The 25074-nt window shown below is 39.8% G+C and overlaps 1 protein-coding gene across 1 annotated transcript; it reads right to left on the bottom strand.

Annotated features, from left to right (window-relative positions):
* Nucleotides 1-5624: 5624 nt before the first annotated feature.
* Nucleotides 5625-23637, bottom strand: dipk1aa (divergent protein kinase domain 1Aa). The gene is made up of 6 exons (XM_012856062.3): nt 23036-23637; nt 10866-11000; nt 9746-9853; nt 9496-9672; nt 9273-9404; nt 5625-7923 (listed from the first exon to the last, which is right to left on the bottom strand). Exons 1-6 carry the CDS (start codon nt 23087-23089, stop codon nt 7243-7245), a joined length of 1287 nt encoding a protein of 428 aa, XP_012711516.1. The 5' UTR covers nt 23090-23637; the 3' UTR covers nt 5625-7242.
* Nucleotides 23638-25074: the final 1437 nt, after the last annotated feature.

The following is a 25074-nucleotide window of genomic DNA, read 5'->3' as shown; positions in this document are numbered from 1 at the left end:
AACCCAAAATGGCTGCCTTGGAAGTAATCCTTGAGAATAGTTGCAGTAAGGTTTATTTGCGTATTTCACCCCCTTAAGAGTTTTGGTGTAACCATTTATCTTCAAAAGTCCCATAATTGGTGAAATGAAGTCCCTCCTCAATCTAGGGGTCATATAATCTGTCAGTATAAACAACTTTTCTGAAAGGCTCTAGATGCTACAGCGCCACTAATCAGTTATCACTTATTAATCAGAGCAAAATCCCCCAAATCCTCATTGACCGGACACTTCAGGTTGGTTCTCATGCAGTTTGGATTCTGTCTCTACGCTCTTCCTCCAGACTTGAGAACCATGGGTTCCATGTCAAATGCATCCTTTACTTTGTTCTTAAAACAGAAGTTTAGATCTCTAAACAACTCTACTTCTCATTCCCCTGTCCCCAATTAAGAAACTTCTGTCCTTTCTGGTTCAGGAGTAGTCTAATATGAAACATGAATGTTGTAGCCCTTGTCCAGGCCATGTCTCTGTGTGGTGGCTCTTGAAGCTGACTACAGTCCATATGAATCTGCCCCAACCTCTTCGATGGGTTTTCATTCAGAAATTTTCTTTATTTTTATTTTTGGCTACAGTGGGCTTTATTTGACAGTTATTAGAGACTCTGCACTTAACATTATATTTTTAACCTCTGATTCTGGTGCTTGTCTTGCCCTTGCCCTCTTAGATTTAACTGCAGCCTTTGACACGAGATAAAATCTTTTAATCTTGCTTGGAGCGATTATTGGGCATACAAGAACCAACATTAGAGTGTTTCAGGTCTTATCTGACAACTTTCTGTGTCAGTCTCTCCCTCTGCACCTCTTTTCTATGGAATTCCTCAGAGTTCAGTTTTAGGATCTTTTCTTTTTACTCTTTATCTGATAACTTTTTTGAAAGCATGGCGTCTCTTCAATTTTATGCAGATGACTGCCAAATCTATCTGCCACTCAAGGCTGGCACAAACTGTTGAAGGTCCCCTTCATTTGAATGATTTGAAGGAGTGGATGGCTTTAAATGTTTGACATTTTAACGAAAAAGGTCTGAGGTGATGGTATTCGGTGCCACATCGGAGGACATGAGCAGGGCCGGATTTAGGAGGATGGGGGCCCCTGGGCTGGAGTCAGGATGGGGGCCCCTGGGCTAGAGTATATATATATATATATATATATATATATATATATATATATATATATATATATATATATATATATGCCCTCTGAAGGATTTTTTACAGCCCCCGGTTCTCAATAAAAGCAGAGGTGGGTGCAAATGAACAATTTATCATGTTCTAGACCAAGGTTTTTACAGAGAACATCTTGAAAAATATGAAGAACAAAATACAGATTTCCATTTATTAATGACACTTTTGCATTCAACTTCTTTGTAGGAACTTGAACCACAAACACGACCTACATTTACTCAAACGCAAACCAAATAAGAAAACAATACTCAACCCTGAAAAGTTTGAAACTTTGAGCCTGTCTTATAATGCAGACATGCACAATCTTTGTTTTGTATCTACACTCATTTAAATTTTTACTTTCATTTAGCAGATAAACTTTAAAAAAGACCAAGTTTGTTTTCAAAATTATTTTACAGCCCCAAAGTTGTTTTAACATAATATTAACCCTCATGTCAAAAAGTTTGGACACCACTGCCCTAACCAGTAACACCAAGCCCTTTCAGTAATGAGTGAAAGGGTTATCAGACATTTAAGCCTTAGTCTGATATGAAATTTGAAAAGTTGCCCACTTTTCTGGATTTTTTTGCTGGAGGTTTCCCTTGATGCTCCTCCTCCCCAATGCGTAAGATGAGTCAAAAGTGGACCAATAACAAGCAAACATTCAAGATGGACGTTTGCCAGAACAAATGGTGTTCCGCGAGCAAGTTATTTTAAAACGTGACGTCATATCACGTGGTACAAGTTGGGCAAATATGCGTTTTCCTCCACTCTTTTGCTGTACGTTACCCTTGGTTTAACTCAATAAAACGACTGCTTTTTCTAAGTCTAAGACGTCTCCTAACCACGGTTTTTAAACATTGTTGTTATGGAACGTGCAACAGCGACTCGAGGTACGCTGATAGGCCGCATATGAAGGATGTTAAAGCCGCAAGCGGCGTTGATCGGCCCTCGCAGCCAAGCGCCGCTGCGGTGCCGGCCGGTGGGCGGGGTCCGCGCACCGCCGACCGGCCGGCCGGCGAGGATCGCGCACTGCCGGCCGGCCGGCGGGCGGGGTTTGCGCAGCCAAGAGCTGCTGCGGTGCCGGCTGGCGGTGCCGGCCGGCGGTGCGCGTACCGACTATCCATTCACAAAAATAGAAAACATCCTTCGGGGCCCCCGAAATGCCGGGGCCCTGGGCTGCAGCCCCGGTAAGCCCCTGCTAAAATCCGGCCCAGGACATGAGTTTGGACCTGCGTCAGTTTCTGAAGGCGACAGCCACAAATCTTGGTTTAAAAAAAACTTTTGACAACCAAACGTTTCATTAAATCCAGCTTCTTTTGGCTTTGGCCGCTGGCCAAGATAAAGCCTATGCTCACAAAAACGTACTTAGGGGCAGTAAGTATGCCTTTGTGACAACACAGCTGGATTACTGTTAAAACACTTTATTTTGGTGTCAGCGAGTTGTTAATCACACCTTGGTGAATGGTGCAAATTGCTGCTGTGCATCTTTTAACTAACACACAAGTTTGAGCACATTGTGCTTTTATTTGTTTTTAGGTCTTTAAATGGCCTCACCTCACTCTACATCTCTCAGCTTTTACAGCCCTACTACTTTGTTCTCTTGGGTCAGCTGACCTTTTGCTCTTGTCGGTACTGAGAACCAAACGCAGGACAAGACCGTGCCTTCTATGTAAATGGTCTGAGACTGTTAGCGTGTGTTGCTAACAGCAGTTAGCCTGGTCATTAAGCACATAAATTAAGAAACCCAGTGATTTTTGAACTTGGCTCTGTAACAGAGTTACATAGGATTTTCAGATCTAAATTCTGATTTTATGGAATATGGGACATAAGTGATGGTCCTTCTCATTTCAGTTCGTCCAACCCTTTTTTTTAAAATCTGGTTTTACCTTTTTTAGGAGTTTCGGTTTAAAACAAAAGATCAACCAGGCTAAACAAAGCCTTTTAACTGTCGGAGCTGTTAATCAACACTGTGTCAAAGTTTATATTTAACAAGGCTTTTTGAATGAATCTTCACAAAGACAACATTCATGGCAGTAGGTGATATGGCATTTATTGTGCAAAAATCATGCTGGTGTCTTTAAAAAGTAAACATCAAAACTCAAGGCATCACTGACTGTGGGCTTGGTGTGCTCTACAGCTCGGCTATGTCTACAATTCCATGATTAAAATCATATTTGAATCCAGCTTCAATAACAAAGGAAGCTTATATTTTCAAAATCAGCATCGCATGTCCGAGTTCACAGTTCCACTGATGATATTCCTAAAATAACTTCAGCATCACGTCCGACATATAATCCAAAAATATACAGTTTTACAATTACAAATGTGGTAGATTCCCACGGGATGATTTTTACTGTGTAAGAAATGCCCGGTACAGCGAGTGAGGACCCAGATAGACAGCATGTCCTGTTGAGCCCGGATGCATCTCTTTCAAGGTTCAGTTTGAAGCAAATAAACAGCCATGATCCATACAGACAGTAACAATGGACTAAAATATGAACCTTCATTACTTCTGATCTGATTATTAAACATTCTATCAAGTCCTTTGGGCAACTGTGATATGAGAACAAACATTGAGTAAAAGCACAATATCACTGTTATACATTTTAGTGTAGGACACAGAAACATCCTTTATGAAAGGAAAACTGTCACCATTATCTTCAAACAATAAATTGCTCATTATCGACCAATTTGTCAAATGATGTCAACAGACATGAAGCCAGGAGGGCTTATCTTAGCATTTTAAAACAGACATTTGAGAAAAACATTCCTGAAGAACATTAAGACACTCAAACTGACATAAAGGCCTGTCGATTGGTTTTGGCCACAGAGGTCAAAGGTCTGCACAGTTCCATTCAATCACAGTTTAGAGTTGTGAGTCCAGCTTATCCTGCTTTACAATCCTGATATTTCACCAACTTCAGACAACGCTAACTTTACAAGGCAATGCTCTTCTGCTCTTCCGTTTATTAGCTTTCACACAGACGGTTCATTCTCGTCAGCACTTACAATCACTTTCTAAACAACGGTCCCACATCAGACCAGTCACTGTTTTCACTATAAATATTTCTACATAGTAAAATCATTTCCTGGTAAACACAGCAGAATAATGGAAAACCAACAGAGACGACATGCATGCTACAGATTCTGGGTAACTTAACTGTTATTTAAAATGAAGAGTGTTCAAAATAATAGTTGTGGTGAAGTTCAATTAGCGAGGTTCTTCAGTCTGTGAAAAATGATAAAACAGTTGGTCCTCATTTAAGGATGAGAGCGACAAATGCTGCGCAAGGTTCCTCTGAAAAGGAATATTGTTCCAGACATTGTCCAGAAAAGGTTGGTTTTTGGATTAAAAAGTTGATAAGAATGGGGAAGACATGAAAGGAACATGACAGGCTGATCTACCAAAATGATCTATGGAAACTAAGACACACACAATCGGAGTGTGTGTGTTGGAGGCAACCGGACTTTCATTCAGTTCTTTCTGAAGTTCCATTTGCCTCCGATTTAAGCCTATTTGCTGTTGCGCCCCTGCAAAGTACCATTGTTGAAATAAAAAGCAAACCTGATGAAGAGGTTCTAATTAGCCAATTGGAGCCATTGACTCACCTAAAGAGAAATTAAATGAAATGTTGTGAAAGAACATGAAAATGAAAAGACTGATGAAAGAACAATGTGCTCTTTTAAAATCTAGAGGCCACAGACCATTTGTCAGATGACCCCAAAACACTGAATTCAGGCCACAGTACACCAAGAAGCATGAAGGTACAGGCTTCATCATATAGGGAAGATTTTCATATTCTGTGGTATTGTGTGTTATTCATATCGTACCGGGGGTCATGGATCAGTTTGAATATGTCACAATGCTAGAAGAGGTCATGTTGCCTTATGCTGAAGAAGAAATTCGCTTGAAAGGATGTTTCAACAAAAAACATCCCAAACACATTGAGCCGCGTCTAGACCAACATTACCAATATGAAGTTAGACCCAGGCCTACAGAAATCCCATGGGGCAACATTAAACATGCCGTTTCTGGAGGGAGCTTTAACTGTCCTGGTAAAGATGACCTGCTCACAGGTGCCACAAGTAGGTCAACTTCAAAATCAAAATTTTAGCTCAGCGATTCATAAGGAAACGAAAATGCTGACACTGCTGCTTTTTGAATAGTGGCGTTACCTTTTCCTCACGTTCAGTAGTCTGAGTATAAATGTGACACGTTTTCTTTCCTACGATGGTTTGGAATAGAATGTGCAATGTTCTTAATGAATTCCTGTTCAAGGAAATAAATACTTTTATTTCTAGAATTTTGAGATTTACTAATCTATTTAATATATATATATATATATATATATATATATATATATATATATATATATATATATATATATATATATATATATATATATATATAGAGAGAGAGAGAGAGAGAGAGAGAGAGAGAGAGAGAGAGAGAGTTTTTAAACACACATCTATTATTAAAAGTTTAAGTTCATTATAAACTGAAAGAAAAAAATGTGACAGTGGAGCCCCACTAAAAGAACAGTAAGAAAGAACCGTGCATGAGGCTAAGCTAAGCAGCTGTAACACAGTTTACTGTCGCAGCTCAACATCAGTGTCATGTTGCCTCTTTCTGTAGTTTTTCTTCACGTCGCTGAGTGAGCTTATGATTCTCAACGTGAAGAACCAGGGTTTAGGAACGGTCACGCTACATGTGCAAAACGTGTTTAGGAAACAATCCTGGTTTGTAACCCTGGAAAAAAATTCTGTTTAGTGATATATAAAACCTAAGTTTTTTTTTCAAAGGGCAAGTTTTTCTTTAGTATGGATGTGTTTTCTAAGTGTGATTGAAAAAAATAAAGCAGTGCCGTGCTAGTAGTGGTCCCCTGTGGAAAATATTTGTGGCATCCATCCTTTTTAAAATTCCACTCTTTGATTTTCTAATACTTCCTCCTAAACTGAGGGTAATACAGCTCAGCTGTAGGATGATTATGGCAGAACCAGTGACTTAATCACCAAAGCTCTTCAAACATCAGGCCATTGTCTTTGTCTCCATAATAACATTCCACTGTGGTGAAAAACAATACATCACAATAAGGTTCTGAGGCTTGTTTTACATTTGCCTAACGAGAAAACGCAATCACTGAGTTTGATTTTTACAATAGTAAGAGAGGAGGTAGGTCAAGTGGATTTATCATTTATAAATAGAGATGCACAGAGAACTGGTTGATTTGTTTTCCTTAACCAGCTCTCACTGGTTAGAAAACTAAGGATCCAAACTTTTTCCATGCAGTTAATCTAACCCAATAGGTGTTCCCAGGTTACACTGGTAACATTATTCAGTTTGGATGCTGCTATTCAGTGAAGAAGACTCAAAGTGAGCCATGTTTGTTATCAGTAAGGTGTTTCAAATGAAGTGAGAAGATAAACAGAGATTTAAGAAGCTATTTAAAAGGAAACTGTTTCTACAACAGGCAGAGACATGTTTGTGATTCATCCAAACAGCAGGAAGGTAAAGGAAAGAGTGAGACTTTCTGCAGATAACAGGAAGGCTAAACGCATTGTAGTAAAAGTGCTCTGTTTGTTTTGACCTATCTGTAGTGGAGAATTCTGGATTTGGAAATCTTAATGGTTTTTTTTAAATGCCAACTGTGCTGAAAATGTCCAATATTTTTTCTTTGTTATAAAACAATAGTTAAAAGTTGGTTTACAGCTAGTTCCTGCTTTCATACAGCTGCTTGCTGTCACCTCAGCTCCTTTAAAATATGACCATTCAGCAGGAAGCCTGGAAAACAATATTAGATTAGTGTCCTAATATCATCCCATAATCAAATAATAAAAACTGGTAACTCTTTAAAAAAAAAATTGAAAAAAAAAATTGGAGATTGCAAATTGGCTCCAAAGCTCTAATCAGTGCATCCCTATTCATAAGAGGGTGATAGATATCACTTCATCAAATCCTACTCCTAAATCACAGCATTGTTTCCACTCATTTCCACTGGGAGAGCTGATGAGCATGGTTTTAGAACATCTGCTGCCACCCCACATCATGAGTCCTTGGTGTGCGAGATCCGTTTCCAAAGCAGAGCTTTCAGGTTGTTGAGGATGAGCGAGTGTTCCATGTTCATCTGTCCAGCGTTCCCTCTGAGAGCCATGCAGGCATACAGTTGCCTCTCCAGCTCCTCCCTCATTTCTGAAGGCACCCCGCGCAGGATGTAGTCCTTCAACACGCTGCATGCTTTTGCCAGGTTTGGCTGAACAGGCTCCTCCCTGCACCTCTTCTCAGATAGGTCACAGGACGTCCGGCAGTCCACTCCGTACACACAGTCAGCATCCGTTTCACACTTCAGGACTCTCATGGTGCGCCTGAACTCCTCTTCAGGAACCACCACTTGTGTGTTGGTCAGACGGAGCTCATGGCGGTCGGTGTAACTGAAGTGCACTGCTGCAAGGTCGCAGATCAGAAAGCTCCCATAGGTGCCGTGGAAGATGTCTTCCACAAGCTCCAGCAGGCCCATGGAGATTTTAGCTTTGCGAGGCCAGGAAGGAGTGAACCACTGGTCCATGGTGCGCTGCAACCCCCCTGGCACCCAGGAAACAAGAGGCCAGGGCAATGAGAACCCATACAGGGGTGAGTTGGGGATCCACTCAGTCATGTAGAGGTCTCCGCAGTAGCCAAGGAGACGTGGAGTATGTCCGCGGTCCTGGAGCAGCAGGCCCAACAGCACCTCAATGAACAAAGCACAAGTCTGTGTCATCACAAGGCCACAGAAATACATTCCCCACCAATAGATGAAAGAATAATGTAATAAAGTTAATTTAGAAACAGCTTACAAGCAGGGACCTACATGAGCAACTGACCCAGTAAACATTCGTGGTTCATCAGCAAAGCAGTTTGTCTAGTTATCTCTATATCATTTCAGCAGTTTAAACCATTGATCAGTCACAAATGTCAAATCACTTTTGGAGTCGGAATGATTTAATAGGAGATTTTTTTATTACCTTTGGGTGGAGTGATAATACAGCAGCTTTCTAAGATATGCAACTACTAATATTATAATATTATCAATATTGTTTTTCTGTGTTTTTTGTAGCACTAGAGACTCATTTGTACAAAGTAGGCTGACAGGGAAGGGGGTTTGGGGGGGGGGGGGGGGGCATAAGGGAAAGGACCACAGGCCGACTTTCAACTTTATTGGGTTGAAAGTCGGGACAGTGGAGAGTCCATTCAGGAAGTCCAATGTAAGCTTTCAGAAAGCTAGTTTTAGGAAATGTTGGAACAACCATGTCAAAGATTCTACCATCTGACCCAAACTGTCTTCATTAAATGAAAGGAAATTGGTTCAAATGCTTCTAAAAAAAAAAAAAAAAAAAAGAGTGAAGTTGAAAATAAATCAGAAGTAAAACACTACTATTAATGTCCACAGTGACAAAACCAAGAAAGAAACACCTGCACCCCTTCTTTGTTGCTTTGAAGCAGAACACCTAGCCACAGGTTTTATGGTCTAGAGACAAATATTGAGCTTTTTAGCCACAATGACAGGAGAAGTGTTCGGCTCAATCAAGGCAGGGCTTTTAAATTTAAGAATACTATCAACCATCAAACAAGGCGGTGGTGGCATCTGGCTTAGAGTTTCAATGCCAGACTAACTGGTGCATTGCATAAAGTGGAGAGAACAGTGAAGGAGGTGGAACATCTCCAGATTGCTCTTCTTACACTCAAATTAACATCAATATGTTTGAAACATCATGTAGTTAAGCGTTTCAATAGGACAATGATCCTAAACACACATCATTACTAATTTTGGAACAGCTAAAGCCGTCAAACTTAAAGAATCTGGAATGACCGCAATCTCATCTCTGTTGAAAAGTTATGGACAAGAATTATAATTTGCCTCCATTGTTTGGTGGCTGCATTCATTTGAAACAACTCTAAAGCTCTTTTTTTTATTGACAACCAACCCAATGAATTGTATATAGGGGCCATCATGAAATCACTGTTCCTGTATCTTTGTAAAACTGCTCCCAGTTTGAGTCAGGATATTTAAAGTGCCATGACATCGTCATTGTGAGATACCTCATCCATTTGAAGAAGGGCCCATGTTGAACGAGCCTCTTGCAGAGACACCCGTCCGTCCCGGTTCCCATCGGCGACAGAGAGTATCTGACCAACAAGACTGGGAAGGTTTGCGTGTTCTCCAAGCTTGGACTGGCAGAGAGAGAAAGACATTTAATGCCTTTGTCCATCATGAATGTAGTTCTACGTAAATGTAATCACAATAGAGTAGTTGCTCCTCCACCTTAAGGTGATTGAAGAGCATCTCTTTGAACTTCTGCACAGACGTGCCTCTGTTAGGCTTGTCAAACACTGGGGTTTCTCTTCGTGGCTCCGGTTCCTCCCCCAGCTCATAGGGAACCACCTCCCCCAGTTTGCAGCGGATGATCCCACTGTGGTCCCCCCATCCTCCTGTGTACACCTGGTAAAAAGCAGAATGCCACGCATTATGTCAAATGATAATGAGAAGTAGCTTAAGAAAAAGGGTCTCCTACCTGGTTGTTTGGTAGCGTGGACAGACACCTGCCCATGTACAGAGTTTCTTTCTCACATAGACTGCTGCAGGCGGAGCCATCGATGATACCCCTCCTGTACTTGTCACACTTGGAAAGGCAAATGGTGAATCTTAGATAAATGCAGGTGCTTAAATCTTACAAACCTAAGCCATGTTTTTTTTTTTTTTACAGAGGAAATGCATGCATTTCTGGCAATCCCTTAAAGCAGTCATGACTATTTGGGCTTTTCATCTAACCTTACTTGACAGACTTGAACTAGTCAGTGTGTTGTGTTTATGAATCTGAGCAAACAGATAAATTGTGGGAGTTCTCAAGGCTCCAATCTTAGGTCACTTTTATTCAGTAGCTAGTGGTATAAACTCCCCCTAGAGCAGGAATAGAGTAGTACAACCTCTCTTTCCATAACTATGCTGATGACCCAAACATTTACACAATATGATCACAGTACCTCACAGGTACTCAGTAAATCTGTCCATAATTTTTTCTTTGATGTCAAGAAAGCAAAGCTCGAGATCAATGCTCAACTAGGCCGATGCGAAAAACTACAGATCATACCAGAAACATTTGTGAAGTTGAAGTCAGACCAAAAATTTTACTTTTACAAGCATATAAATCCAGTTCACAGATAGACCTGTAATGTTTTAAAAGATTTGAAGATAATAAAGAATTTGCTGTCTAAAAAAAAAAAAAAAAAAAAAAAAAGGGAACATTTTTATTTTCAGTAGGTTAATTTATTGGAAAGATCTTTTCAGGCCTTGGTAGAAACAATCAGGAAACTGCAGCCCATCAAAAATGTGACTGCAAGTGCTGACCACTACAAGGGAAATGGAACCGTTCACAAAGGCTGTATATCATTGCACTTTAGTGGTTAATCAGTAACGGCTTCTAATACCTTACTTCCAAAGTACTATGGCTGTCATTTTTTGTCATCCACTGGTTCTGTATTTAAGCCTAATATTTTATTTGATAAATAATGATTTAATCGTTTTTTTAGGCTGTAAACACTATGTAGTAGAATTTCAAAGTTTAAAATACAAAATACACGCTGCAATCATTCTTGTGAATTGAATGCTGCTTTATTTTCAGTGCCATCACTTACTATGGCGTTCTTGCATTCATGTCCTCTGCACAGCTCTGTGTAAGCTGAGTATTGCACATAGAGAACCCAGCTGCCGACCAGCACCGTGAGCCACGTAAGGAAGAGGTACTTCACCCGTACAAAGGAGATCCGAGCCTGGGAGGAATAATCAGAGACACACAATTAGAAGTTGAGCATAAAACAGACACAAAAAAATTATTTAAAATAAATTATATAAAAAAAAAAAACTGTAATTTTAGTACATATTTAAAGATATTGTCTACCATTTATCAAGGACAGACCACATTATGGGTTACTATGGCAACATGACTTTATTGCCTGCTTGGCAATCACTATGTGACGCACTAAGCTCATTCACATGCTTTTGTCCCCCTTAGCTAGACTTTATATTGACTGAGACACCTTTTTGCTTACAGATAGTTGGCCTGCATTTAGTTCCTGCCAGAGTCACAGGATGCCTTTATCACATGTCTTACACAGCCTGTCTTTACAGAGATTCAGAGGGTTCCTGTTTTTGCAGCCAGTAATCCAAATTCCATAGTGGCAAAGGTCAGGGTGAGAAGGGCCAGGAACAAAAAAAAAGAACTGTGGCAGACAACAACACAGAAATGATTCACCCCCCATTAAAGCTGCTGACTAGAACTGCCAAAGCAGACAAGTTTGCCTCTGAAGCTTCAGTCCAGGCAGCAGGAATAGAACATTCTCAGAATAGAAAGCATAGTAAGCAATGGGACATTGCAATACTTACACATGACCAGCAGTGGGAACTGGTCTAGATTTAGTTTCTAGATAATGACAATTACTTAATGTGTTCCTATTTTTATAGTGGATATTATTCACCTGAAATAATTCATGAAATGACTAAAAAAAGTCATTTAAATCTTAAGGCCCCCATGGTATCCAAGGTACAGGAAGCTTGAATACGTCCAATGATAGCATTGAAAAAAGGTTTGATCCTCCATTAACTCCTGCTCTGTATTCTAAAGGAGCCCTGTGCTTAATGGATGCTTGAAAGTATAACATTAATACAAATAAAGGTAATGACACCTATTAAATTGGATGACTGCACACACAGTATTAAAATGTACTAAATGAACAAGTTAAAGGTTTAAGGCATAGAAGAAAAATAAGTCAAACTGCTTGCATCATAACTTATCAGACAAAACCGCAGCCAGTTTTCTCCCCAAGTGCTGTGACGCCTCCCGAGAGGATAAACTCATTTTAATTCTCCCTTTGATTGCATGGCAGGAAAAGCTTATGCTGTGCGTTTGCCAGCATGGATTGTTGCTTATTTTGGATCTGCACGGCTCCCGCATTCTAACAAAACGCAGTTTGCAGCTGCGCAGTACCAGAGGCCAATTCCACAACTTCTTTTTAATCTTAGATTTGCTCCGATTGCTGTAGTCTGTAAACAGGACAGGCAGGGTCTGTTGTGAGTCTGACAGAGTGAGGGACATATCAAAGCAGAGGGTTTACATTCAGCGTGGTTAAATATACAGTCGTGTACTCCTATATTGTGTTTCTAGTCAAAATTCCATGCAGAAATTAAACTGCAGTATTAAGAAGACGTTTCTGTTTAGGAAACTAATTCTATGTTTATTTACCCTATTTTTTGGGATCAGTATCCTGCAGAGACTCAGTGATGACCCAGTTTCAGTTTTCTGAGACATTCCATCAGATTTCTACTTAAAATCTCCTGGTAAAGGTTTGTTAGTATGCACTCCAATGGGCCTTTGGAAGACAAATATGCCCACAACATCACAGATCTTCCAACATTGGGAATTAGATTTTTTCCATCCATTCCTCCCTCCATCCATCCAGCTGTTCCACACCAAACTCATCAGGAGTGTTTATTGCAGAAAAGCTCAAACTTTGTCTCATCTGACCAAGGCAAGGCAAATTTATTTATATAGCACATTTCAGTTCAAAGACAATGCAAAGTGCTTTACATGATTGAAATATAGGAAAATAAAACAGAATAAAAGCAAGTAGGAAAACAATGTAGAAACAAAATAAAACATAGAAAAATAGAAAATAAAAGCAAATGTTAAAACAGTTGGACTACATAGTTGAACTAATGACATTTCAGTAAAATAGTTTAACTAGAACAGTAGAAGGCAATCCTAAACAAATGTGTTTTTAATCTTGATTTAAAAAGGCAAGGCAAATTTATTTGTATAGCACATTTCAGTACAGAGACAATGCAAAGTGTTTTACATGATTAAAATATAGGAAAATAAAACTGAATAAGAGCAAGTAGGAATAAAATGTAGAAACAAAATAAAACATGGGAGAATAGAAACTAAAAGCAAACATTAAAAACAAAAAAGAACTCAGGCTTTCTGCACTTTTACAGTTTTCTGGAAGTTTGTTCCAGATAATTGGAGCATAGGAACTGAATGCTGCTTCTCCATGTTTGGTTCTGGTTCTAGGTATGCAGAGAAGGCTGGAGCCAGAAGACCTCAGTGGTCTGAGGGTTGATACGCTGATAACAAGTCTGTGATATATTTTAGTGCTAGACCATTCATGGATTTATAGACTGACAGTATTTAGTCTATGAGTATTAAAAAGCATTTTAAAGTCTATTCTCTGAGGGAGCCAGTGTAAGGACTTTAGAACTGGGGTGATGTTCTCTACTTTCTTAGTCTTAGTGAGGACGCGGGCAGCAGCGTTCTGGATCAGCTGCAGCTGTCTGATCCACTTTTTAGGCAGACCTGTGAAAACACCGTTACAGTAATCAATTCTACTAAAAATAAACGCATGGATTAGTTTTTCCAGATCCTGCTGAGACATTAGTCCTTTAATCCTGGAAATGTTCTTCAGGTGATAGAAAGCCGACCTTGTAACTGTCTTTAAATGCTTTTGAAGGTTCAGGTCTGAGTCCATCACTACACCCAGATTTCGGGCCTGATTAGTGGTTTTTAGCTGAAGCGACTGAAGCTGTGTGCTAACTTTTGATCTCTCCTCTAATGGTCCAAAAATTATTACTTTTTTTATTCAAAGAAGATTTTGGCACATCCACGTATTGATTGCTTCCAAGCATTTACTCAGCACTTCAATGGGTTCATAGTCACCTGGAGACATGATGATGTAGAGCTGTGTGTCGTCTGCATAGTTATGGTAGCTGATGATGTTATTTTTTATGATCTGAGCTAGAGGGAGCATGTAGATATTGAAGAGGAGGGGACCCAGGATGGACCCTTGGGGAACCCCACATGTGATTTTTGTCATCATTGATGTAAAGTTACCTACTGATACAAAAAATTCCCTGTCCTTTAAGTAGGATTTAAACCAGCTGAGAGCTGTACCAGAGAGGCCGACCCAGTTCTCCAGGCGCTCTAACAGAATGGAGTGATCGACAGTATCAAATGCTGCACTGAGGTCCAATAGAACCAGCACGGTGGTTCTTCCACAGTCTGTATTTATATGGATGTCATTAAACACCTTGATAAGGGCAGTCTCTGTACTGTGGTGAGCACGGAAGCCTGACTGGAAAACGTCAAAGCGGCTGATCATTGTTAAGAAGGTATTTAATTGTTGAAACAGATTTTTCAATAATCTTACTGATAAAGGGGAGGTTGGAGAGGAGATTAATTGGAACCAGAGCACACAGTTCAAATTAAACTCCCAGCAGAGTTTAGCAAACGCCACATTTGTGTTTATGATGGTTGGACAGAAAGGACCTTTTTTCTGGCATCAGTTTTAAAAAGGTAGGAAGTGTTTAATGGTTATTATGTAGACTCCAAACCTAAACAGTGAGTTTTTTTTTAACCTCCCTTAACATCCTCCTTAATGTGTGTAGCAGCCCGATAAACTTGGGTCCCTGCCCAGTCATGGTTGACACAGTTAAAGCTTTTAAACTTTCTAATCCATGATCTGAATTTGCACTACCAATCAAAAGTCTGGACTTACCTTTGTCATTCAATGGATTTTCCTTATTTTTAAAGACTTTATACATTGCGGATACAGAGTGAAGACATCAAAACTACTACAAATGTATATAGAATCATGTGTCAAACACAAAATTATGAAATAACTCAAAATATTTTGGATATTTTAGCTTTTTCCGAATAACTTCCCCTCTGTTTTTGATAACTCTTGGCCTTCTCTCGATGAGCTTCATGAGGTTTGTCACCTGTAATGGTTTTCCACCCGTCTTGAATTTGTTCCCAGAGGTAGTAATAAAACAAAGACAAACCACTGAATAGGAAAGTAAATCCAAACGTTTGACAGGGTGTGTAGAAACAAACAACTTTAGTCATTTTGTTAGGACTTCTTCTGAGTAATGGACTCAAATAAATAGACATCTGCCTTATTCGAATGGCATATTTTCTTGTCTTCTGTTTTAGAGAGTTGTAAAGAATTTGAAAAAAAAAAAAGTTCATGGGTCATGTTCCTGTTTTTACGCCATGGAAACAGAAAGTCATGACTTACCAATTCCACATTCCTAGTTATGCTTTAAAATAAAATAAAAAAAAATCCACTTATATTTATAACTTATATTTATAATTTAGAAATTGTTATAAGTGCTGATTAATGGAACATCTGTAATTTTTTTAACAATAAAAATTTCTTATTATGGAATTTCCTCTCATTGAATTAAGGTACCTCAAATCAAAACTTCAGAACTGAAAAAGCTTTGGTTATGCTTCCGACCCATGTAGCCCATATAATCTGTCCCTCACCTCGGTGTCTAATTCTTAGCACTACATTAATCATCAAAGCCCTGGTAACGTGGATGGCAAGCAACCATCTGAACCTTTTAGGAGTTGAATAAATATTGGACAGATCAGTTTAGCTTTTCAAACAACTCATGCCAAAAAAGAAATGAACAAACAGATAGTGGGGCCCTGGGGAAAGAACTGGGAGCACAAAGAGTACACTCCATTGTTAGATGAAACCGCTTAGACAAGCGTTTCACTAGTCGGTGCAGATAATATACAAACTGTACTGAGACAAAAGGGTTAGACTGAAAAGAAAACTCCATAGGAGAGTGACTGAGTCACCTCCTGACACTGAGTGATCTGTTGGACATGAACGTGATGCAACCTTTGAGTTAAGGAAGGGAAACCCAAGCAGTAGATCCCTGAGGTCAGCAGTGTCTCCTCTTCGTTGTAATATTAACAGAGAACCACAATAAACAGGCAGGGAGTTCAGAACACAGGACAGGGGGTTACTCTGTATTAAATCGAGCATGGCTGAATTAATTAGGTTTCCCCACGAGTAAATGTTTAGTTTAATTTACCCTCATCAAGTGCTGACAACTTACACTTACTGCTGCAGAGACAAAGTCTGCCTTCCTCTATTCTCCGGAACACATCGTCAACTCAGCAAAAATGCTTAGAACAAGGATTACGTGGTATGAACACTACGTTTTACTCTCACTGAATAAGACATCAAACAACATTTGCTATTTAAAGTTCAAAATGTGAGGCTAAACGGTACAAAGTTCTCCAGATATCCATGTAAAGGTGCTGCTGAAACGCAGATAATTTATCTGCTCCCATTAAGCCAGTCTGACCTGTACCCTGCACAACCATCAACATGTTTGTGTTTTATAAAAGGAAAATGCAGAAGAGAGTCAGGCTAAGTCCCCTGACATGTAACCATCTAGGATTTGGCAAGCTTGTTTATACAATCAAGTTGGTATAACAACACCTTAATATAAAAGCTATTAAGCGACTTCAAAGGAGCCTCGCTATGGTATTTAACATGCCAAAAGAGGAAGTCAACAGACGTTACCATTGCTTCACAACACAGCATCAAACACACAGGATCAATGGACCAAAACTGCTCCATGAATAAAACAAACGTTACGAGATCCCTTCAGTGAGCACAGGATCAAATGCTGCAAAGTCGTAACTAGTTGGCTGAATTAGGTTACTGACTGTTACTGTCTTAGGCCACTTTTTGATTGAACATATTTCCTTACAGGCCATGCCCTAAGTTTTCCCTCTTGAAGCTACTAGCTACACATCTCTGCAAAACCCACTGAACTCACTTTAGAAATTGAAGTAATTTATTGTCCCCGAGGGGCAATTTTAAATTGCAGAAGAATCCATAAAGTCTACGCAAGACAAGAACAGTAACAAGAAGACCCAAATGAGAGAAAAAAAATGTGACAAGAGGACTCTGGGCTGCATAATACTTCTAGAATTATTTCAAAACTCAACAGCTTAAGGAATAAAAGGCCTCAGACACTGATTTGATCTTGCCCTTTGTGCAGTTGTAAACCTCCCTCTTGATGGTAAAAGCCTGAAGTCAATGTGCAGAGGATGTCACGGGTCTTAAGTGACTCTTATTCTGAAGGCCTGACTATTGTCTCTCAAATCAGTGCCAGCAATCTTTGTTCAGACTTCAATCAGGATTATTAACCTTTTTTTTTTTTGCCTTGCTTAGGTTACCAAACCAGCCCACCATTCCAAAAGTCAAAACAAATTCAATAAAAGATTTAAAAAAAGAAATCAATCAATACTAAAATCATAAAATTTCTTTAAAAGAACTGCCTTTGGTTGGCCTTTTTACAGATGGCAGTGTTAGCTTACTGTCCAGAATGATGCCCAAATACTCATACAGACCGACAATCTCTACCACTGTACCATTAATGAGTGCTGGTATAATGATGGGCTGATTTAATAGAAAATCCATTAGGTTCCCTTTTGTTTGGATTTAGCTGCAAGTATGAATTGTTGTACCGTTTAATGAATTAGTCTAAAAATAAACCATAGCCCACCTCCTTGTCCTGTAAGAGGCTTACAATTATAGAGTCACATGCTAATTTGAATGATAAACAAAATCGATTCAGCTCCAAAACTCACTAGTGTCGAGCATAACAGCAGGGTTGATAACCCTCCCCCGTCCCTCCCCCCCATATGGCATGGGAAAAAACTTACAGACTCCTGTTTTCTATGATCTCTCCTTTGTCCAAAATAAAAAAATAAAAAAAATTCCACCAGTGGTATATTTTAAAGCCTATATAACAATAAGTTTTTGCATTTGCCATTTTTCTATAAATAATTTTTTCATGCAAAAACATAAGGAAGCTCAACAGAGTTAATTTGAGTCCTGCCAATAGGGAATTCCATGTTGTTTCCTCTTATTAATTCGCATCTCTAACTAAATTCATGTTGCTTTTATTTACTGGTTTTCTGTGCAACTGAACAAACAATGAGCTAAAAGGTGAGGAATCTGGCTTCAGAAAGTAAAACTCCTGCATCATTTTCCTTTATCCTATTCGCTTAACCTGGTGTTTTTAAGGGTGTGTTCCTTTAGCACCTGTACGACTGACTAAATGTTACATAAATAATAGAAAGCTGCTACAAACAGTCAAAACATGAGGTTTTACTCAACGTTGTTGCGAGTAGCAGCCATCATGAATGCCGGTGTTGGGTACCACCCTGCTGCACCGACTTTTTCACTTGTAATACCATCTTCACGGGCCGTTCCAGTTAAATTTTCCGACCCGAAGGTCAAGAATTCTAACTACCAAGGATAAACGGAACGCACTATTTGTTGCTGTCTATGCTGTGGAGCTGGAAATGCAAATGGTTGGAGCTAATCTCTGGATTGACATTTTACTTTCTGAACCTGGGTTCCTCACCTCTGCAGTAAGCAGTATGTTGGAAAACTGGATGGATAGGATAATTGGGCAGCAATAAAAGAGAATTGTTTTTAGGAGGTCCGAATCAAACTGGGAGAGCCAGAATACATTTCAGCCAAGTTGTTCTAAAAAGCGTTACGGTCCTGTAGAGGCATTTCGTTAGAATGATTTTCAATACTCAACCATGTTTCCTGCAGAACCGGTATCTTACTTGCTTTTTCCAAGAACAATTATCAGCAGCCAGATCCAGTTTGTAATTGCTCCCTCTCACCTTGCATGCAATTGCAATACAGCCTATAACACCACCATCATTCCACACTAGAAGGAGGAGGTCAGGAAAAAACAACAACTCACTCATAATATATTGAATCCCAAACTTCATGTTTATTTCAATGTCTGCAAAAGACGTGTTTGGATGCAGTTTTTGGTATGCTACAAAATCTCAGGTGCAATGCATTCAAACTCTTAATGGATTAAAAAAAAATACATAAATAAATAAAACCAGTGAGGAAAGTGCAATCACAATCGATATTGTCATTATAAGATTAACACAGCAATGTCATGGCTTCCAAGAAAGACCAAAGTTGCTTGGACAAGCTAAAATAGACTGAGCTTGGACTACAAGCAGTACCACCTGCAGTGTCGTGGCTCATTGTTCAAGGCAGCATGATCTGGGGGGCACATGCACAACACTCAGAAAAAGGTCAGTCAGCTGGACCCAGTAAATGTTCTGTTTCTTATTTTGCATGTCATTTACAGAAGAAATAACGTGTGTTTTGGAGCTGCAACAGCTAAAGACACTGAGATTTATTGCAGCATGAGATTCATGCTGATGAGACCCACAATCTGACACAGTGGTGCTCCAGGAATAACCTAATCCTGAACGGCAACAAGACCAAAGAGATCATAGTGGACTACTAGAAGTCCAGCAAGACTGAACATGCTCCTCTCTGCATACAGAGGAAAGTGATGGAGTATGTGGACAGCAAAAAGTTCCTGGGCATCCACGTCTCCTCTGACCTCTTCTGGACTGTGAACACCTCCCACTTGGTGAAGAAGGCCCAACAACAGCTCCTCTTTCTCATAAAACTGAAATGGACTGGACTTTCTACTCATCTGCTCATAGACTTTTACAGATCCACAATCGAAAGCATCCCGTGTCTCAGTGTGACGGTGTGGTATGGGAGCTGCACGGTACAGGAGAGCAAGGATGTAGCACAGGTGGTGAGGACAGCACAGGGGATTGTGGGATGCCGGCGTTACGCTGCATGAGTCCAGAAAAGGGCCAGACGTATAGCCACAGAGCCCACCCATCCGGTCAATGCCTTATTTGGCCCACCATCAGGAAAACAATTCAGAAATATTAAATCAAAAACGAATAGACTTAAAAAACAGCTTATTTCCCAAAACTGAGGGCCATCACCTCCTGCTGATAATCAATAAACCCCAATCCCAGTTCATAGTCTGTCACATGTTTACAAACATGCTGCTGGTTCTACAGGTTCTTGATCCCATGAGAATTATTTACCGTCTCTAACATGCTAATGTCTATTTGCACACTTTTAGTTTCTCAGGGAGAGTTGGCTTGGATATCCATGCAAATTTGAAAGTTCTTAACTTAAAGAATAAAATATTTGCTAAATACTATTTGCATACTTTGCTGGGATTGTTTGTTTATTACATTCATGCGATTGCACAGTAATTTACATTGTTCTGTAAACTGACTCCTACCCATCTCTTTTGACTCGAACATTTAAATCTTATCCAATTAAGGACTATTTGCATGCTTTTAGCTTTTCAAGAAGTGAAGGTGCATTCAACTATTTGAACATTGTCTTGTTGTGTCTGTGTGTTATGAGTGAATCCGTGTGAATTCTGAGCTGGTGTCTTGGTCAAATAATGACAATAAAGATTCTTGATTCATCCTAAATTGCTATTAATTTCCTTTTTTGTCGTTTTAGGTTTACTGTGTCTGCATGTTGCAGTTCTGCCTGTTTCCCTGTGAGTTCTAGCCGCTTGCTCTGCCCGTTCTGGTCTATCGCTACCTGCAACTTCTGGTCCCCTGCTCATCCCAGCTTGCTTACACTGTCAGCCATTAAATCCTCTGTTCGAGTATTGTTCCACCTGCATCTGGTCAAGTCTGGTCCTGCTTGCCTGCCCCACCTGATATTGTTCATTCCCTCGCAATAAACATTTTAAAAAAATGTAACTCTGTGTGCGGCTGAATATCGGGTTCACCAGCAGTAACCATTACAACATTGTACGTTAACATACATTCACATGTGCCTACACACATTTATCTTCAGACACGTATTAGCTGCAGCCCATAGCTCACACCACCACAACCATTGCAGCAGTATGTATATACTCACGTGTAGTAGGTAAAAGCACCCATAGGTGTTCACTGTTCTTCCTCCATCTCAGATCTTTTAAAGAAAAACAGTTTGAACCTTTTCCTAAACAGGCTCACGTTTGGACATTGCTTTAATTCAATACTGAATTTGTTCCGAACCTTCACACCATGTTTGCTTGAGCACATACGATTATTTTACTTTATTTTTTTCATTTAACCTTTATTTATACAGGAATTCTCATTTACATCCAAGATCTCAATTTTAAGAGAGATCTGTTTGATTTTTTTTTTTTATAAAACTACACACAGTAATGCAAGTAATTAAAACACTTGACTCAATTAAACTCAAAACAAGAGCAAGTTGCAGAAGAATAGTTTTCTTTTTGTCTTAAAAGAAATTTAAATTGTCCCAGTGAAATCAAAGTGGATAGTTTCAGATCCTGCTGTACAATGATGAAATGTAGGTTATCCCTGTAATTATACCCACCCTCTCTTTCTCAACAAAAGGATTTTGTATGCTGTCTGGTAACTGTTTATTTCTGGCTTTATACATTATCCGTGAGGTTTAAAAATTCCACCAGACCTGGGACTTTTAGCAAGGAAGAATGATTAGTGAATGATTAATGTGATGGTGACAGCCTTATGAACCACCCTAATGGCTCTTTTCTGCACCGTGCAGAGCGGTTTGGATGATACCCTGTAGGTGTTACCTGTTATCAGACCTCTCCACAGTAGCTCAGGTCTGGTAAAAATCAGTGAACAGTAGAGAATGTGTAATGCTTAATTCAGAAAATGTTCTGCTTTACTAACACTTGAGATGCTTCTAGATAGTTTAGTCAATATAAGATGGGCCATAGATTACTACATTATTCTATAATAATAAAAATACTTTATTATTCTAATTGATTGTAGGAAGACAAGGATTTTATAGTTAATTAATCCAGTCTTTATGTTCAGTTAATTTATAAAGTTACTCCATAAAAAGTTTATATCCATATCAGTGACCAAAGCAAAAAAAAAAAAAAGGATTGACAGATCCCACACACTCCCTGTACAGAGTTTAAGCCCCTCCCTCCAGGTAGGAGATACGCCCTACCAAGGTGTTAAACCAACAGACCGAAAAACTCTTTTGTCCCTACAGTCACTGGCTTTTTAAAACAAACTGTAGAGTCAGTTGTATCCAAGTATATAATTGCTGCACTTTATCTTTAACTTTTATCATTATTTTTTACTTCAAGTCTTAGCTCCAGTCTTTTATCTTTTGCAAATGTATTTTAGATTGATCTCCTTTAACTTTTATAAGTCACTTCTTACCCTTCTGTCTTGTCTATTGTCTGTATTGATTGTGTGACCATGTGATGGCTGCTATTATTACTGCTATTACTTGCTGCCAATGAATTGCCCTTCGGGGACCTAATAAAGCAAAGTCTGAAGTCTACAGTCTAAAGATGTTTTCCACAGAAAGGGCTTTGGCAGCAAGGATGGAGTTTACCTATACTTTCCAAGTGTTGCCCCTGTGCTGGCAAATAATGCAGACATTTAATGCGATTCAAGCTGAATAATGCAATTTACTAATTTTGCTGTTGTTGCTGCCACTTCCTTGCCACTTGAAGCAATAGCTTTAGGGAGATTCTTGGAGCCAGATCATGTCCCAAACACGCATAGTTGAACTCATCTTCCATAATGTTTGCCAATCCCAGCTGATCACCTTTATTCTCCTCGTCAGGTAAATCACCAAGATATACGCACAGTTATAAAAGGCATGATTAACCGCTTATTTTCTTTAGTTTAACTTTATGTTTCGGCAATCCTGAAGCAGAAACAGTCCTATTATCGTGCTATTTTTTATTTTTTGGCAGTGCACCATTGTTATTTAAAAATATATCCCACTACATAGTGTTTTGACTATTAGTCCCCAGAGGTCTGCTTTGCACTCTGAAAGCCTTTTATTTCTACAATGAGATGCTAAATGTCGCAGATCGTCTCGGCGTTTAGGCCTGTGATGACCGGTCGGTGTGAGTTAGAAGGTTGTTAGCATTCACATTCATCAGGTTTTTCCCTGCAGCCCAGGAACACAGCCTGAGGAGGAACACGCCGCCTGCCAGCTGTCAGCCTGACAGATGTGACAGCCACACGCAAAACACCACCGTCCCTTTTCCCTTTCTGCGAGCTGCCAGCCGCTCCCTGGCAGCAATCTCCCCCCAACAGAGTTCCTACCTGGAAGTAGAACGACTTTTTCACCCAGGCTCGTGGAAAAAGACCCTTCGCCATCTCTGAAACAGACCATCTCAGTAGGTGGAGCTGTCTGTAGGCGACCAGGAGAGCGGTTTCCTCATCCAGCCAGGAAAGGCGTGAAGAAATGACAGCGAGCTGTCTGATTCCACCCGGGACAGCCTGTTCGTCTGCTCTGAATCACAACCATAACCCACAGTCCCTGCCGCTCTGGAACACAGCTGCTGCTGATTTTCAAGAAAAGGGTGCATATCTGAAGCAGAAAAAAAAAAACCCCGCATGCTCAGAGCGCAGGCGCAACCTGTTAGTCAACCAATCAAACGCGCTTCAAGTTTTCAGTCAAAACATGTAATCGATGTATCGGGAAAATAGCTCCCGCTGGTTCCTAACCTCATTCAGAGACACCACACGTTATTATTTTCCATCGGTAGTTGAATGAAACTATGAAACAAGATCAAGTTCTCAAGCTCAAAATACACCATTTCCGCTGAATCTTTCACAATAAAAGCCTAGCTGTTACGAACTATGAACACAGGTGGTGGGCGTTTCCCTCATAAAAGTGGGCGTTTCTCCCCGGCCAGTTCGTCTTTCAGTTTGTTTACGTGGTGCCAATTCACAAAAAATACCCTTTCAATGTGATTTACACGACAAACAGATCTGATTTAACTACAGCAATAAAATCTATTTTTTTATGTTACTTTATATCTCTGGTTAGACATTTTTAGCACACATAAAAAACTCTTGTGTGGCAGGAAGCTAAATATGCACATCGCCCTGAACATACCATCCCCGCAAAGAAACGTCACGGCAACGTCATGTTATGAGGATGCTTTTCTTCAGCAGGTACAGAGAAACTGCTCAGAGTTGATGGGAGGGTGGATGTTGCTAAATTCAGGGCAATCAGGGAGGAAAACATGTCAGATGCTGCAAAAGACTTGAGAGTCGGACAAAACTTTATCTTCCATGATAGGAACAACCATAAACATACAGTCAGAGCTACAATAGAATGGTTTGCATCAAACCATATTTATGTGTTACAAATGCCCAGATGTAAATGTACTTGAGAAGCGGTGGCAAAACTTGACAACGCTGTTCACAGACGCCCTCCGTCCATACTAATAAAGAAGAAAAATGAATAGAAGTGTTAGTCTCTGAGTGTGCAAAACAGAGAGAAACTAATCCAAAGGACTGCCGTGTGTAATTCCAGAAATAAAGGAGTTGGAACCTGCAGTGCATGATACACCTTTCCAATTTTACTTGTAAACGAGTTTGGAAACCATCATCTGTTGGGGGTAGCAACATCAGAGCAACTGACTTAAAGAAGCTCAACAAGCTGATGAAGAAGGCCAGCTCTGTTCTAGGGACCCTTTTTTGAAGGATTCTTCGTAAAACGAAGAACATTATGGACAGCCCTAAACATCCTCTTCATCAGACTGTTGCACAATAACAGAGTGTCTTCAGTCAGAGGCTTCTCTAGATCCACTGTAAGACAGGAGATGCTTTCTGACTGCAGCCATCAGCATCTGCAACAACTCGCTAAACAAATCCCCATGAGTTACACCGGCATTTAATTTCCCTTTTGGATCAATAAAGTATTTTTTAATTGGATTGTATTATTTAGAATGCTTGGTGGAGCAGTTGTTACCACTGCTATCTTGAGGCATGAAGGCCCTGAGTTCATCTTCTGGGTTCTTTCTGGAGTGTGCCTGTTCTCTCCATGCGTCTGTGGGTTGTCTCTGGGTACTCCAGCTCAGCTCGGTCCATAGACATGACTTTTGGATCAATTGGTCTCTCTAACTTGTCTGTAGGAGTGACTGTGTGTGCATGTTTGTTTTGTACTGTGTGCTGTTTTCACCATGTCATTCATACATTTTACAAATGTTATGGTACAAATGTTAAATATTTAGTTACCAGGCTAAATATGTAGCTCCAAACTAAATATCTTGTTAGCATGCTAAATATTTAGTTTACAAACTGATTTTTAAAATAAATATGTAGCTAGGACCTAAACATTTAGCTTGGAA

This window comes from Fundulus heteroclitus, chromosome 6 (assembly GCF_011125445.2).
Source record: "Fundulus heteroclitus isolate FHET01 chromosome 6, MU-UCD_Fhet_4.1, whole genome shotgun sequence".
Taxonomy (NCBI): Eukaryota; Metazoa; Chordata; class Actinopteri; order Cyprinodontiformes; family Fundulidae; genus Fundulus; species Fundulus heteroclitus.
The sequence above is the reverse complement of the archived record's forward strand: the minus strand, read 5'-3'. Positions and strand labels throughout refer to the sequence as shown.

What these genes read in the sequence shown, in the direction of transcription:
- dipk1aa (XM_012856062.3), bottom strand. Translation starts at nt 23,089, where the DNA reads ATGGCGAAGGGTCTTTTTCCACGAGCCTGGGTGAAAAAGTCGTTCTAC. An exon ending in ATGAATGCAAGAACGCCATA is followed by an intron (nt 9,854 to 10,865) that starts GTAAGTGATGGC and finishes TGCCTTTCCAAG; the next exon opens with TGTGACAAGTACAGGAGGGG. An exon ending in TGCTCTTCAATCACCTTAAG is followed by an intron (nt 9,405 to 9,495) that starts GTGGAGGAGCAA and finishes TCTCTCTGCCAG; the next exon opens with TCCAAGCTTGGAGAACACGC.